The sequence below is a fragment of the Tachyglossus aculeatus genome, chromosome 7 (assembly GCF_015852505.1).
Source record: "Tachyglossus aculeatus isolate mTacAcu1 chromosome 7, mTacAcu1.pri, whole genome shotgun sequence".
Taxonomy (NCBI): domain Eukaryota; kingdom Metazoa; phylum Chordata; class Mammalia; order Monotremata; family Tachyglossidae; genus Tachyglossus; species Tachyglossus aculeatus.
Genome location: NC_052072.1, coordinates 46980143 through 46997510, shown reverse-complemented (window position 1 = coordinate 46997510; position 17368 = coordinate 46980143). Strand labels below are relative to the sequence as shown.

The window sequence follows — 17368 nt, the reverse complement described above, 5'->3', positions numbered from 1 at the left end:
GTGCCATCTTGTTTGTAGAAAGAGAGAAGCATTGATCCACTGAGTTACCAGTCCGTTTTCTGCTACTCTTTCCGTAGGGCCAATAGCTGGAGTTGTATGGTGGGAACTGGTATTGAGGGTCACAGAACTTTTAGACAGGGGCTGTGGGAGGTGGGAAAGAGGAAATTTAGAGCAGCTTGAAGGCTGGTAGAAAGAAAGGCAAGACAAACACCTGCCCAGCCTAAAAACCTTGGCTTTGCCCAGTTCAGGCTGAGCTCCGGGATAACGTGTTCTGGTTCTAGATCAAGGTTGGCCAGGGCTAGAAGAATCTGAGGCCTCGCTTCTTGGGGAAGTGACTCATATGCTGTCAATTGTGACTCATATGCTGTAAATTCATCCATGCTCGGTTAACCCCTGTGGTCTGCTGAGCCTGGTAGTTCCAGCATCCTTGAGGAACGATTGCACTCGCTCCAACACACTGTGTGCATCCCAGTCCTCAGAAGCCTGAGAAGTGGAAGCACAAGAGGGAGTCTGAGGCATCACCCATGGGACCCAAGAACTGACCAAGCTAATAATAATAATAATAATGGCATTTATTAAGCACTTACTATGTGCAAAGCACTGTTCTAAGCGCTGTGGAGGTTACAAGGTGATCAGGTTGCCCCACGCTGCTTATATACTAATCAAAATTATATAATAATAATAGTGCTCGTTAAGCACTTACTATGTGCCAAGCACTGTTCTAAGCACTGGGGTAGATAAAATGCATCCCCTATCCCACACTGGGCTCACAGTCTTAATCCTCATTTCACAGATGAGGTAATAATAATAATAATAATAATAATGGTATTTATTAAGTGCTTACTATGTGCAAAGCACTGTTCTAAGCTCTGGGGAGGTTACAAGGTGATCAGGTTGTCCCACGGGGGGCTCACAGTCTTAACAGAACAGCGTGGCTCAGTGGAAAGAGCACGGGCTTTGGAGTCAGAGGTCATGGGTTTGAATCCCGGCTCCACCACATGTCTGCTGTGTGACCTTGGGCAAGTCACTTAACTTCTCTGAGCCTCAGTTACCTCATCTGTAAAATGGGGATTAAGACTGTGAACCCCACATGGGACAACCTGATCACTTTGTATCCCCCCCAGCGCTTAGAACAGTGCTTTGCACATAGTAAGCGCTTAACAAATGTCAACATTATTAATCCCCATTTTGCAGATGAGGGAACTGAGGCCCAGAGAAGTGAAGTGACTTGGCCAAAGTTACAAAGCTGACAGTTGGTGGAGCCGGGGTTTGAACCCATGACCTCTGACTCCAAAGCCCGTGCTCTTTCCACTGAGCCACTCTGCTTCTCTGACTGAGGCCCAGAGAAGTTAAGCAATTTGCCCAAGGTCACACAGCAGGCATGCGGCAGAGCCGGGATTAGAACCCAGGTCCTTGCTCTATCCACTAAGCCACGCTGCTTCTCAGCCTCAAAGGAGCCTGGGTTCAAGGACTTATTGGAAGCAATGAAGTAGGGGTCAGAAGACATGAGGCGCACGGTCCCCAAGAAGATGGGGAGCTAGGGGGGAACCAAGGAGGAGGGCAGACAGTTAGGAGAGTGACTTGCTAGCGCCGGAGAGAGAATGATGATTTGTCACAAATCTCTAGTCTTTATAACATTGGGAATCACACCAATTTCCTTGCAAAATGGTTCGGCTCCAGAAGACGTCTGTGGTGGTAGTAACTGATATCTTTTGTTCAAATTCAAGCCAAAGAGAAGTTGGACTATGTGGAAGAATATCAGAACCTGGTCACTAACTCTGAAACCATGGGCATTGAGGTCTTCATCATTCCCAAGGTGGGGCTTTTTGCTGCCACAGCCAATCGACTCACTAGTTCAGCCATCTATAAATGGACTGATGGAAAGTTTATTTCTTATCAAAACATCCCCACCCACCAAGCCCAGTCTTGGAGATACTTCACTATAGGAAAAAAGGTAATCCTCTTTTTAAGAGACTTTTCAGTTCCATTTTAATTTTGTCACTCCTTGCAAGGTTTGAGCCAGAAAACACTGCTTTGACATCACTGTAAGTTTCTGAAGTAAGATCTAGAGGATACCCCATTTTTGAGTGTTGAGTGGGAGGTGAGACTAGGGCAGATTTTGGAAAAATACAGTATTTTAAAAGACAACTGCACTCCCACAGATGCGAGTCCAGAATTTAGTCAAACAACAAACTGATAATTGTTAGCACTGACTGAGGGTGTGGCTGTGTAATTTTAAAACCTTCAAGAAAAGGAGGGTAAAGGCTGTGATAGTGAAAGAACCCACTATCCTGCCTGAGTCATTCATGGTTTTCTCCCTCCCTACAACTCCTTTTCTTCCTTCCCCCAACAAGCTTTTCAAAGAGGGCTCTAAATTAAAAAAGTAATACCTTTAAGTATTTTGTAGTGTTACTTAGATATTAGCAGAACTTGTGTATCATTTGGAAAATATCCAGGTCTGCCCTCACTGGGAATCTTAGTACCCACATTGTTCATATTCTCTCTTACCGGGTCCCAGGCTTTGTTCAGTCACATCACTGGCTTTCAACTTTCATCTTCTTTTTAATTAGAATTATGGTCTATCTCATTAATCGGTCATGGGTATATTCACAAATAAAAAGATTGTTTCTTCACAGGGTACATCGAAACAAAACATACCCTAAAGGAGCGGGGAGATTATGGTGTGGGGAGGGGAAATGACAGAGAATACTTTTTGATGTGCATTTTTCAGCCCCTCTATGCCTTTTAGGTTTATGGCATTCAAAGGCCCCTTGGTAAGGAGGAAAGAAAGTAGATTTGAAATCTGCAGACCTGAACAGATTTCCTAGATTTATCAGGTTTTTTAACTACCTCTCTTTAGTCATCATCATTATCAACACTTCTGAGGGCTTGTAGTGTGTAGGACATTGTATTAGTAGACACTTGAGAAACATACTGATAAAGTAAAAGATGCAATTCCTGCTTTCAAGGAACCTGCAATCTAACGACTTTCAATCTCTCAGTGGCTCAATCTTTATGTTGAGTTAATATAAGCGAAGAAAAAGTAGATTGCCTAGGAGTTAAAAGTTCACCTCCCCTTGAGGAGCAGAAACTGAAAGGAAAAACCAAAATGGGAAAATAAAAGCAATAAAAAGAAATACTCCTACCTTTCCCTTACTAAAATTCTTAAGAATTGAAAAAAAGGTACTTCGTCTAACCTGATTTACTTGTATCTACTCCAGCACTTAGTACAGTGTCTGCCGCATAGTAAGCACTTAACAAATACCATAAGTCATGATTATTATTATTGTCTATACAATGCCTATTACAAAATATTTATTTATATAAATGTCATGGATAAAAGACTTTTCTTCGCTGCATGATGAGAAATAACAACAGAGAACTTTTGATATACTAATGCCTTTAAAGGACAAGCACTTAGTGCTCTGCACTCAGTGAGCTCTCAATAAATATGATTGAATGAAAAGAGATCCAAAAGATTTTTTTTTTTCAGGTTGGGCTGGTATATTTTTTTTCTTTTTTTGACATTTTTTTTTGATCCATTTCCCTTCATGTGATCCTCTTTCCCTAGCTTTTTCACCTTGCCTTCCCACTTTCTTTTACTGATCCCGAGGACCCCAACTCTCCCTCTTCACCTCTACTCTAACTCGCTGTTCGTACAAAATTCATCCCTCAGGCATCTTCTTTCTTCTTGACTTTCTAATAATGGCATGGTGTTTAAAGCATGCCACCTGTGGTCAATGCACTGTACTCAGCTCTCAGGAAGGTATACCAGAAGCCCAAGACCCATTCCCTTCCCACAAGGGAGTTCCTTGAGCTGCATTTTCAGTCTATATTCAACATCGAGTAGCAAGACAGGATCACAAACAACCAAGTCCTGGAATACAATCTGTGTCTTAGCACTGACATTTTGCTCAGTGCAACACAGCTTCTCTTGGAGGTACTCGGGAGCGTACAGTACATCTGAGTTGGTAGACACATTCCCTGTCCATAACAACCTCAGAGTCTCGAGAGGGATACAGACATTTATATAAATAAATATTTTGTAGTAGGTATTGTATAGATAATAATAATCGTGACTTATGGTATTTGTTAAGTGCTTACTATGTGGCAGACACTGTACTAAGTGCTGGAGTAGATACAAGTAAATCAGTTTAGACACAGTCCCTGTTCCACATGGGGCTCACAGTCTTAATCTTCATTTTGCAGATGAAGTAACTGAGGCAAAGAGTGGTGAAATGACTTGTCCAAGGTCCCACAGCAATGTGGTAGACCTGAGCTTAGAACCCAGGTGTTTCTGACTCCCAAGCCTGTGATCTATCCACTAGGCCAAGCTGCTTCTCTAAATCCATAGGTATATACATAAGTGCCATGGGATAAATAACAAATGTCCAAAAGTCACAATTCTAAGTGGATCCAATGGATGACAGTAGGATAACCAAAGAGCCGCTGTTTGGTGAGCTGAAATTGAGCAAGTCAAACAAAGAAAACATCTTCAGGATGCAAAACAAAACCTCAGATGGCATTACATCTGGCAGACTGTCATGACAGAGTCCAATCGAAAGGAAGCGTGTCCCTTTTTGAGCTGAAATTTCAAGAGTATCGTGAAACAAAGAAGCAGAACTGAAAGCAATGTCAGGCATTGAAAAACAAAACCATGACTGCACATTATAAGGACAGTTGAGTATACATAGTGTAGTTGGATTTGTGGATCTCTTATAGGGCTTTTCAGCTAAACCCACCCCAACTGGTTAATTCTTCACCAACAGTGATGTATTTTGGACACCTACACATATAATAAATCTTTATGGATGCTTGTAGTTTCAGTTGTGGGTTTTTCCACATGTTTCTCTACCTATTGTCTTGTCTTCCTGGATCTGTGTTGTTCCCAAGTATGTTTTTCAGTGTGAGTATATCCATTTCTGTTTCTCTTCTTAGTGTTTTTGTTTGCTACGTGAATGTGGCTAAGGCTTGCAACTTGTGCCCAGTCTCTCACTCTGCCTTTTGCGATTGGATATGAACAATCTGGACTGGAGGTCATTTTCTACCTCAGCAGTTATCCACCTTGATGATGATGATGGTGATGATGGCATTTATTAAGTACTTACTATGTGCAAAGCGCTGTTCTAAGTGCTGGGGAAGTTACAAGGCGATCAGGTTGTCCCACGGGGGGCTCACAGTCTTAATCCCCATTTTACAGATGAGGTAACTGAGGCACAGAGAAGTGAAGTGATTTGCCCAAAGTCACACAGCTGACAATTGGTGGAGCTGGGATTTGAACCCATGACCTCTGACTCCAAAGCCCGTGCTCTTTCCAGTGAGCCACACTGCTCCCCCGGAGCCTGAGTTACCAAACACTTCAGTTGCAGCCACACTTTAAGTCCCCAGACCCCCCGGGGTTCACTTCCATCTGCTTCTTGGGGCCGGTCCTCTTCCCAACTATGTCAAGACCCTGGTTCCCAGACCCCAGGACCCTGCTTATATTTCCTGGCTCCAAATCCCCTCCCCATCTTATGTCCAAGCTCTTGGCCTTTTCCCTATTTCATCTCCTTGCATCTCACTTTATTTTCCAGCTCTGACTGAGTCCCTTCCCGCCTGGACCTCCAGGAACTTTGGGCAGCCAGTGGTTATGACACTAGATTGCCTTAGGATTCTGTCATTTACCTCCTGATGCTACCAAGTTGAACTTCCCACCGATGCGTGGATCGTCACAATCACTACGACTAAAAGTAGAACTTTTGTGGATCCCAAAGGTGTTTTGGGTGTCAAGACCAGGGAGCATAATTTGTGGTGGTTCTGTGCAACGTGGGACAGATAGCCACGTTACCATTTAATATGCTATCCAAAAGAAACTCCTCAAATGAGAAAGGTTCAGGCCATGTGAGCTGGTATCCTGTATACTTGTATGATAGCCAGGGGGAACAGGCAGGGTATTTAAAGTAAAATATAATGAATGAACAGGTAGAAGCTTGCTGAACCCATGAGCACTTTACTCTCTGCAAGTGATTTCAGATGCACATGGCAGCCCGAAATGTTGCTTCGTAGTAAGTTTCCCCTGAGTGGGTGCCACGCTGTAACCCAGGAAAGTCTCATGCCAGGGCCTCTCTGCAGGACCTTCTTGCTGCTGCAACCCTGGGCCTGGCTGCCCAGAACTGCAGGATAAAAATCCTGGGGTCCCGGCCTACCAGTTGACCTGGAAACCTGCCAGTCTCCAGCAAATGAGTTAGAGACGGCCAAATTCTGAATCTTTCCATTGTGAAGTCCACCAGAGTACTGGGGGACACAGCAGTGGATATCAGGGGACTGATAGGTATAGCAGAGCACATGGCCGGTGAGGGGGAGAAGTTGAGGATGGCAGCCTACACCCGGGAATCTTAGGGAACAGCATCTCTCTCCCCTCAGACATTTCTGTGGAGAAGCAGCAAGGCCTTATGGCTAGTCATGGTCCTGGAAGTCAAGAGGACCTAGAGTCTAATCACTTGTTTGCCGTGTGACCTTGGACAAGTCACTTCACTTCTCTGGGCCTCAGTTACGTCATCTGTAAAATGGGGCTTAAGACTGTGAGCCCCATGTGGGATAAGGGGCTGTGTCCAACCCAATTTGCCTGTATCCCCATCGGCACTTAGTACAGTGCCTGGCACGTAGTAAGTGCTTAACACATACCACAATTATTGGTAGTATTTTTTATTTTCTTGTCTCCCGGCTTCTCTACTCTTTCTGACTGTCTTCTAATGTCCCACTTCAACTCTACCCCTCCTTCCTAGAATTCTGAGCCTTTCTGCCCTTCAAATTTCTTGTCAGTTGATTACTATTTATTACTTTCCGCTGCTCCACCAAGGAGCAAAAGCAGTTTTTAAATCCCAACTTGTGGGGACCACTCGCTGGACTGTGATCTCAAAAGATGAAATCTATTTCTGTGGACCGCCAAAGCCTTAAAGAGATCATATGTACACGGTGCTCATCATTCATTGAAAGAGGTGGAAAATCAAGGCTAGGTTTAATTTTAAAAGCTTTCCAGCATCCTGGCACTCTTTTTAAAACCTTTTTCAGGATCCTGGCATTAGAATCATACTAGGCCAGGGTGTGACCACAGCCGCTCTCTTCCCCACATTCAAAACTATATCCAGTGCTGGAGAAAGTCAGGTTGGGACAAGCAATCATTTGGAAATCAGGTTTGCACATGGAGACCCTCAGGTTGCAAGAGGAGTGGGATGCATGGATAAACTCTTGGAAACTCTAAAGAGAGTTTCCTTTCCCTTCCGTTTTGGAAGACTCTTTAGAGATGCCTGGCTCAGCATGATTTCAGAGATCAGGTCAAGTACTGGAGAGTAAGAATGCTTCTTCATTGGGCTGGCATAGGTACGCAATGCATTTTTTGCAACATTGTAAGAGTATGGCGAAACATGAGGTCAGTACAAGCAGCGTGAAGCAGCGTGGCTCAGTGGAAAGAGCCCGGGCTTTGGAGTCAGAGCCGGCTCTGCCACTTGTCAGCTATGTGACTCCGGGCAAGTCACTTCACTTCTCTGTGCCTCAGTTCCCTCATCTGTAAAATGGGGATGAAGACTGTGAGCCCCCCCGTGGGACAATTTGATCACCTTGTAACCTCCCCTGCACATAGAACAGTGCTTGGCACATAGTAAGCGCTTAATAAATGTCACCATTACTATTACTGTTACAATTAGCACCGGTATTTAGATGAAGGGGGGACTTTATTTTTTTCTAATTTGGTGGTACGCAATGGAGTTTGGTGGCTCATCAAGTTTGATGAGCCTAAATTAAAGCCTGTGTACTCCAAAATGTTGAGGGAAACAAATACACAGTGACTATCTCACTATCTGATCTAGGCCAAGCATGAACTGGGCTTTAAAGCCCTGAGAAAAGATCATTTTGTGATAGATGATGAATTCTTCCATCAGGGGCATTGGAGGAGTCTCAGTGCAGGACTGAGATTATAAATTCATTGTGGGCAAAGAACAGGTCTACCAACTCCTTTCTATTGTATTAATGAATCATATTTATTGCGCACTTACTGTGCTAAGCACTTGGGGAGAGTACACTATACCAGTGTTCATAGACATGTTCCCTGCCCACAACAAACTTGAAGTCTAAAGGGGAGACAGGCATTAATATAAATAAATGAATTATGAGTTTGTACATAAGTGAGGGGGGAATAAAGGGAGCAAATCCAAGTGCCAGGATGACACAGAAGAGAGTGGGAGAAAAGGAAATGAGGGTTTAGTCAGGGAAGTCCTCTTGGAGGAGATGTGCATTTACTAAGGTTTCGAAAGGTGGGGAGAGTGATTGTCTGTTAGATATAAATAGGGAGGGCATGACAGGACGTGGGCCAGAGGTCGGCAGTGAGATAGATGAGATAAAGGTACAGTGAGTAGGTTAGCATTAGAGGCATGAAGTGCGCGGGCTGGGTTGTAATAGAACAGCAGCAAGGTAAGGCAGGAGGGAACAGGGGGATTGAGTGCTTTAAAGACAATGATGAGGAGCGTCTGTTTGATGCTGAGGTGGTGGGCAATTCCTGGAGGTTCTTGAGGACTGGGAAAACGTGGGCTGAATAGAGAAGCAGCATGACTCAGTGGACAGGGCATGGGCTTTGGAGTTAGAGGTCATGGGTTCAAATCCTGGCTCCACCAATTGTCAGCTGTGTGACTTTGGGCAAGTCATTTAACTTCTCTATGCCTTAGTTACCTCATCTGTAAAATGGGGAATAACACTGTGAGCCCCCCCTTGGACAACCTGATCACCTTGTAACCTCCCCAGTGCTTAGAACAGTGCTTTGCACATAGTAAGCGCTTAATAAATGCCGTCATTATTTTGTAGAAAAATGACTCGGGTGGCAGAGTGAGGTATGGACTGGAGTGAAGTGAGACAGGAGGCAGGAAGGTCAGCAAAGAGGCTGATGCAGTAATCAAGGCATTATAGGATAGGTGCTTGGCTTAATGTGGATTCAGACCATGTTTCCCCAAGAACCTCCAGTAATTGCCCATCCACCTCAGCATTAGACACTCCTTGCCGTCGTTTTTAAAGCACTCAATCACCCTGTCCCCTCCTGCCTTACCTTGCTGCTCTTCTACTGCAACCCAGCCCGACAACCCAAAACTTCAGCTGGGATGGAGAGGAAAGGAAGAATTTTAGCAATATTGTGAAGATTGAATGAACAGGATTTGGTGATGTTGGATATAATAATAATAATAATAATAATAATAATAATGGCATTTATTAAGTGCTTACTATGTGCAAAGCACTGTTCTAAGCGCTGGGGAGGTTACAAGGTGATCAGGTTGTCCTACAGGGGCTCACAGTCTTAATCCCCATTTTACAGATGAGGGAACTGAGGCACAGAGAAGTTAAGTGACTTGCCCAAAGTCACAAAGCTGACAATTGGAGGAGCCGGGATTTGAACCCCTGACCTCTGACTCCAAAGCCCGTGCTCTTTCCACTGAGCCACGCTGGATATGTGGGTTGAATCAGAGAAGTGAATCGAAGATAACTCCAAGATTACAGCCTTGTGAGACAGGGAGGACTGTTGGTGCTGTCTACAATGATGGGAAAGTCAAGGGGAGGACAGCGTTTGGGTGGGAAGATAAGGAGCTCTGTTTTGGACATGTTAAGTTTGAGGTGTCGATGAAACCTACAAGCAGAGATGTCCTGAAGGCAGGAGGAAACACGGGACTGCAGGGAAGGAGAAAGATCAGGGCTGGAGGTGTAGATTTGATAATTATCCGCATACAGATGGTAACAGAAGCAATGGAAGTGAATGAGTTCTACCAGGGAGTGGGTGTAATGGAGAATAGAAGGGGACCCAGAACCGAACCTTGAAGGACTTCCACATTAAGGGGGTGGGAGAAAGAGGAGGAGACCACAAAAGAGTCTGAGAAGAAGCAGCCAGAAAAACAGGAGGAGAACCAGGAGAGGAGTGTTTTTACTCTCCCAAGCGCTTAATACTGTTCTCTGCACAGAGTAAGCTCTTAATAAATGCCATTGATTGATCGATTGAGGCCCTGCACAGAGGAATTGATCCTAGTGTTAATGGCTAGCTCAGTGTCACTCGCACTCTCGCATCTCTACCAGTCACTCCAGCTGGGGCACCGGGTCTAATGTGTAGCCAGGCAAGGTGTGCCACACATTGCAAGTGCGTGTGTACCTAGAGAAGCAGTGTGGCTCAGTGGAAAGAGCCCGGGCTTTGGAGTCAGAGGTCATGGGTTCAAATCCCGGCTCCGCCAACTGTTAGCTGTATGACTTTGGGCAAGTCACTTAACTTCTCTGGGCCTCAGTTACCTCATCTGTAAAATGGGGATTAAGACCATGAGCCCCCTGTGGGACAACCTGATTACCTTGTAACCTACCCAGCGCTTAGAACAGTGCTTGGCACATAGTAAGTGCTTAATAAATGTTGTTATTATTATTATTATTATTATCTTCACCAGCATTATTCAACTTCAGGCAGAATCAGGACTAGAACCCAGATCTCCTTATTCCCAGACCAATGCTCCTTCACTGGTAGAACAGCAGGACTCCAGAAATATAGGAAGAGGAGGGAGATTCCATTAATCTTAGTTAACTATTGTTTTCATGAACCTACTGAAACTGGCTTGGTTCAATTGGGGAATGAGAGACAATCGTACCTGATGAAATGTTCTAAAAAATGCCACATAATATTTTCAAAATGAGAGTTGATCATATCAAGCAGTATTCACACCAGCATCAAAATGCCCCTCGCAGACAGATACTAACTGCACTGCATAACCCTTCTAGATGGTGTGATCTAATCCAAAGGACATATTCTGTCGGTCAGTGGCAGCACCTATAAAGTAAATCCAGGATTCTTTGAGACTCCCTCTGCTCTCCTCTATCAGTTAGACCTAGTTGAAATGCTTCCTGACTCTCGGGAAAGATTCCACACTAGAAAAATACTTTCAATGAAGGATTTGAGATGACACCGGATTCGTTATTTTTCAGATCTTCCTGGCAGTGGCTAATTTGGAGCAGAATCTAAAAGGTCAGGAGTTCTCGGTAATTTACAAGTGGAGTCACAGAAAGCTGAAGTTCATCACCTACCAGAGGATCAATACCCACAGCGCTAGAGATTGGGAGGCATTTGAAATTGAGGGAGAGTTCTTTTTGGCTGTCGCAAATCACCGAGAAGGTAAAAGAGACGTTCTTAATGGGAAAGAAAAATTGATTCAGGTTTAAAGTGGACAAACTGATTTGGCAGGGAATGTTACATTTCATCTAAATAAATAAAATTGTTTCTATAGAATCACCTCATTTTTTTTTTCCAGGCCTAAACCCGTGTTAAGCAGGCCACTGGCAAGATTTATTTTGATCACTCTGCTTTCTCGTATTATTCTTCAGGAACTAGATTTGTCCAACTTATTGGTGTCATTTGCAAACTGAAGAAGCTTTTTATACAAGGAACAGATAAAATCTGGTAATTTGATGGTGGTTATATAAGTAACCATTGTCCAAGGCTAGGCCCTCTGGAAAACATCTCGATTTAGGCCCATACTTATTTACTATATTCTCCCAAATTGAATAACTGCATTTTGTATATTAAAAATCTGAGCTGTTTAGAGTCTGTTCCAAGTGAATAATAGGTCCCTTCTTCTGTGAGCTCATAATGTTAGAAATAAACTTGGCTTCTCTCTGTATTTTTAAAGCATTTGTATTTAAGCCAAAGTTAACAAACACAGAGTTGAAAGACACATATGTGCATGGAAATGTAAATACAGAAAATGTAGACGAAGGATTATTCCTAGATCAGGTCCTAATTGCACAGAAATGAAATATTAAGAAAAGATTACCAGATTGAAAGGTCGTGAAAGCTCCTGATATAATGAGTTTGTGAATTTTTGTACCTAAATTAACAAATGCGCATTATATCTAACGTTAATCACGTAGCCAATAAGACCATCTCTTCTCCCTCTAACGAGATTCTCACTCTTGGCCATGCTTGTCATTTTGGAGCTTCGTGTGTCAGAGAACAATATGGAGAAAGTTGTAATCTGTTAGTTTAATATTACTATCTCTTTTTAAAGTGAAAAGACCGTTACATTTCCACTGAATTTACAAATGTTCTGTCTTCCAGGAGATAACCATAATATCAATAGTGTCATCTACAAATGGAACCCAAGAACTGGGCTTTTTGAAGCTAATCAAACCATTGCTACCTCAGGAGCTTATGACTGGGAATTTTTTACTGTTGGACCATACTCATTTCTGGTTGTTGCTAATACATTTAATGGCACATCCACTAAGGTCTACTCTCACGTGTACATCTGGCTCATTGGATCCTTTCAGCTTTTCCAGTCATTTTTGGTAAGGAAGCATAATAAATAGAAGTACCCTTAGGTACAACTCCATAAAGTCATTCACCATCTCACCTGAGAGAGATGCTAAGAATGAAAAAAATCCTGATTCATGCCAAATAGTAATTGCAAAATGGGCATCTACTTGATGTAAATTAAAGAAGGCATTTCTGTAAGACAAGTCCTCAAGCTAATTTAGGCTGATGCACTAAGGGTTTACTTTCATGTTTTGGTTGGCTGATTTATCATCTCAATCCTTTCAGTTGTGTCACGAGTATTTTGAGTAATCAGTCAATCGTACTGATTGAGTGCTTACAGTCTGCAGAGCACTGTACTAATCACTTGGGAGAGTACAAACAGAGTTATATCACAAGGGAGGGTAAACCAGGTAAGCAGTAGCCTGTGTTGAACTAAAAGTTTATGCAACACCAAAGAGGCCGTTCCTATTCTCTGCATTCATCTAAAAATATATAAATGACCGAGGACCTTGCTGGACCTCTCTTGTAAATTCAGTCAAACTCAAGCTGTAAAACTAAAATAATTAAATACTGGGCACACAGTCAGGAAGTATGATTTCATGAGCTCTATTACTAATAATTCAAATATATTTCCTTCCCCTTTTCTTTCCTCTGTCTTTACTCACCTGCACCCAAAAAGAGTGAGGACAAAATCTTTCAGGATAATCAGACAGATTCTTCCCTCATAGCTCCAAAAGGGCCCAACCAACAGTGACCTTTTTTTGTGATATTTATTAAGTGCTTACTATGTGCCAGGCATTGTACTAAGCTCTGGAGTTATACAAGCTAATCAGGTTGGACACAGTCCATGTCCCACATAATAATAATAATGATGGCATTTATTAAGCTCTTACTATGTGCAAAGCACTGTTCTAAGTGCTGGGGAGGTTACAAGGTGATCAGGTTGTCCCGGGGGGGCTCACAGTCTTAATCCCCATTTTACAGATGAGGTAACTGAGGCACAGAGAAGTGAAGTGACTTGCCCAAAGTCACACAGCTGACAACTGGTGGAGCCGGAATTTGAACCCATGACATCTGACTCCAAAGCCCGGGCTCTTGCCACCGAGCCACACTGCTTCTCTGGAGCTCACCTGGGGCTCACAGTCTTAATCACTATTTTCCAGATGAGGTGACTGAGATACGGAGAAGTTAAGCGACTTGCCCAAGTTCCCACAGCAGGCAAGTGGCAGAGCTGGGATTGGAACCCAGATCCCTCCTACCCCCAGGCCCGTGCTCCATCCACTAGGCAACCCTGCTTCCCCTCCTTCAGAACAGGAAGCACTCTCCCTCCTCCGTCCTCCCTTCATCGACCCTTCAGAGAGCTCATGAAATCATGCTTCCTGACTGTACGCTCAGTATTTAATCATTTTAGTTTTATAAATTGAGTATGACTGAATTTACAAGAGCGGTCTTTTCATATTTTTAGATGAATGCAGAGAATAGCAGTGTCCTCTTGGGGTTTGCATAAACTTCTAGTTTTCCTAATCACCGCCCGGGCACGTACAGGGAGGTGTCAGAAGGAGAACAGCTTGGCAGCAGCTGCTTGCCCAGCAAAATCGCCAGGCCCCAGACAATTAGTCTCCCCCCACCTTCAAAGCCGTATTGAAGGCGCATCTCCTCCAAGAAGCCTTCCCTGACTAAGCCCTCCTTTCCTTCTCTCCCACTCCCTTCTGAGTCACCCTGACTCGCTCCCTCTATTCATCCCCCTTCCCAGTCCCACAGCACTTAGGTACATATCTATAATTTATTTATATTAATGTCTGTCTTCCCCTCTGGATTGTAAGCTCATTTTGAGCAGGGAATGTGTCCATTTTTTATTACATAGTCCTCTCCCAAACGCTTAGTACAGTGCTCTGCACACAGTAAGAGCTTAGTGAGAAGCAACATGGCATAGTGGGTAGAGCTTGAGCCTGAGACTCAGGGGGTTGTGGGTTCTAATCCTGGCTCTGCCACTTGTCTGCTGGGTGAACTTGGGCAAGTCACTTCACTTCTCTGTGCCTCAGTTACCACATCTGTAAAATGAGGATTGAGATTGTGAGCCCCATGTGGGGCAGAGACTGTGTCCAAGCTGATTTGCTTTTATCCATCCCATTGCTTAGTACAGTGCCTTTCAGTAAGTACTTAACAAATACCATTATCATGATTAATAATGAATACTATTAAATGAATCAATCAATCGTATTTATTGAGCGCTTACTATGTGCAGAGCACTGTACTAAGCGCTTGGGAAGTACAAATTGGCAACACATAGAGACAGTCCCTACCCAACAGTGGGCTCACAGTCTAAAAGGGGGAGACAGAGAACAGAACCAAACATACCAACAAAATAAAATAAATAGGATAGAAATGTACAAGTAAAATAAATAAATAAATAAATAAATAAATAGAGTAATAAATATGTACAACCATATATACATATATACAGGTGCTGTGGGGAAGGGAAGGAGGTAAGATGGGGGGATGGAGAGGGGGACGAGGGGGAGAGGAAGGAAGGGGTTCAGTCTGGGAAGGCCTCCTGGAGGAGGTGGGCTCTCAGCAGGGCCTTGAAGGGAGGAAGAGAGCTAGCTTGGCGGAGGGGCAGAGGGAGGGCATTCCAGGCCCCGGGGATGACGTGGGCCGGGGGTCGACGGCGGGACAGGCGAGAACGAGGTACAGTGAGGAGATTAGCGGTGGAGGAGCGGAGGTTGCAGGCTGGGCAGTAGAAGGAGAGAAGGGAGGTGAGGTAGGAGGGGGCGAGGTGATGGACAGCCTTGAAGCCCAGGGTGAGGAGTTTCTGCCTGATGCGCAGATTGATTGGTAGCCACTGGAGATTTTTGAGGAGGGGAGTGATATGCCCAGAGCGTTTCTGGACAAAGATAATCCGGGCAGCAGCATGAAGTATGGATTGAAGTGGAGAGAGACACGAGGATGGGAGATCAGAGAGAAGGCTGGTGCAGTAGTCGAGACGGGATAGGATGAGAGCTTGAATGAGCAGGGTAGCGGTTTGGATGGAGAGGAAAGGGTGGATCTTGGCGATGTTGCGGAGCTGAGACCGGCAGGTTTTGGTGACGGCTTGGATGTGAGGGGTGAATGAGAGAGCGGAGTCGAGGATGACACCAAGGTTGCGGGCTTGTGAGACGGGAAGGATGGTAGTGCCGTCAACAGAGATGGGAAAGTCAGGGAGAGGACAAGGTTTGGGAGGGAAGACAAGGAACTCAGTCTTCGACATGTTGAGCTTTAGGTGGCGGGCAGACATCCAGATGGAGATGTCCTGAAGGCAGGAGGAGATGCGAGCCTGGAGGGAGGGGGAGAGAGCAGGGGCAGAGATGTAGATCTGGGTGTCATCAGCGTAGAGATGATAGTTGAAGCCGTGGGAGTGAATGAGGTCACCAAGGGAGTGAGTGTAGATTGAGAACAGAAGGGGACCAAGCACTGAACCTTGGGGAACCCCCACAGTAAGAGGATGGGAGGGGGAGGAGAAGCCTGCAAAAGAGACTGAGAAAGAACGACCGGAGAGATAAGAGGAGAACCAGGAGAGGACGGAGTCTGTGAAGCCAAGGTCAGATAGCGTGTTGAGGAGAAGGGGGTGGTCCACAGTGTCAAAGGCAGCTGAGAGGTCGAGGAGGATTAGGACAGAATATGAGCCGTTGGATTTGGCAAGCAGCAGGTCATTGGTGACCTTTGAGAGGGCAGTTTCCGTGGAATGAAGGGGACGGAAGCCAGACTGGAGGGGGTCGAGGAGAGAGTTGTTGTTGAGGAATTCTAGGCAGCGCGTGTAGACAACTCATTCAAGGAGTTTGGAAAGGAATGGTAGGAGGGATATGGGACGATAACTAGAAGGTGAGGTGGGGTCAAGAGAGGGTTTTTTTAGAATGGGAGAGACATGGGCATGTTTGAAGGCAGAGGGGAAGGAACCAGTGAATGAATGACCTTGACCCTGCCCACTAATGATGAGGACCAGAGAAACACTCCAGGTTTATGTGGTTGTTGGTGGTAGAAGTTGAATGAAGGAGGTAGACAGCTTTCTCCTTTATTATGGATTTCTGATGGAAGCCCAAGTCAAATATTCATTTGGCCCACCGCTAACTGATGTGTGAAACCAGGAAAAATGTCTCCATTAACAATATGGACACAGGCTCAGAATGGTTTAGAGGGAATCCCCCTCTCAAGGTAAAATAGTTTGTTTTGGCTGGCCTAGCTTAATGATGAGTTTGAATTGCCCCAAATTCCTTATTCTTTTAGATCTGCTTAAGAAGGGAGAACCTGTTAGGGCATGGGAGAACTGCTTCTCCATTGTTTCTTAACACTAGTACTAATAGAGCCTGGTTGAATGTGCTGGCCATTTTCTTCTGTGATGATTTAAACAGGCAATGTTTCCTTGGCAACTTTATTGAAAAATGCCCTTAGGTTGGATATATAAGCGGTAAGCCAGTTAGTCCTTAAATCTATGTTGCAGAGCAAATTAAATGGAGGGTATTAAATGGACTGTAATGGACAGTTCCTGTTGGTAGAAAAGAAGATTTCATTTCTAAAGGTTCAGACTTTTATCAGATTATTTTTAAATTGAAATTAACGTGTTCTCCATGCACTGGCGTTAACTTCTGTTTGACTTGTCTATTCTCCAGTGAATGGTGCTTTGAGAGTTTATAAATCTATTCTGAGGAAGTGGTTTCCTCTTCCCTCTATTGAGCGTAGACTTTACTCCAGGAAAGCAGTGTGGCCTAGTGGAAAGAGCCCGGGCTTGGGAGTAAGAGGATCTGGGTTCTAATCCCAGCTCTGCCACTTGTCCGCTGTGTGATCTTGGGCAAGTCACTTTATTTCTCTGTGTCCCAGGTACCTCATCTGTAAAATGGGGATTAAGATTGTGAGTCCCATATGGGACTGGGATTGTGTCCAATCTTGTGTCTACTTGAACACTCAGCATAGTGCCTAGCACACATAAAAAGACAAGCAACCTCTTTGTAAACTTTCCAGAAAATTCAAAGCACCTCACTTAGCGGACGGTATTTCTCAGTCAAAATTCCATCTATTTATCAAGCAATGGCAATTTCT

The 17368-nt window shown here is 44.3% G+C and overlaps 1 protein-coding gene across 1 annotated transcript in view; it reads left to right on the top strand.

Moving 5' to 3' along the window:
* The window catches only part of TSPEAR (thrombospondin type laminin G domain and EAR repeats), a 196812-nt gene that overhangs the window by 159459 nt on the left and 19985 nt on the right, over positions 1 to 17368 (top strand). Inside the window, exons 7-9 of the mRNA XM_038749174.1 lie at positions 1728 to 1954; positions 10972 to 11158; positions 12101 to 12330. Of these exons, the coding sequence (XP_038605102.1) occupies positions 1728 to 1954; positions 10972 to 11158; positions 12101 to 12330 (644 nt within the window). The remainder of the gene's footprint in view (positions 1 to 1727; positions 1955 to 10971; positions 11159 to 12100; positions 12331 to 17368) is intronic.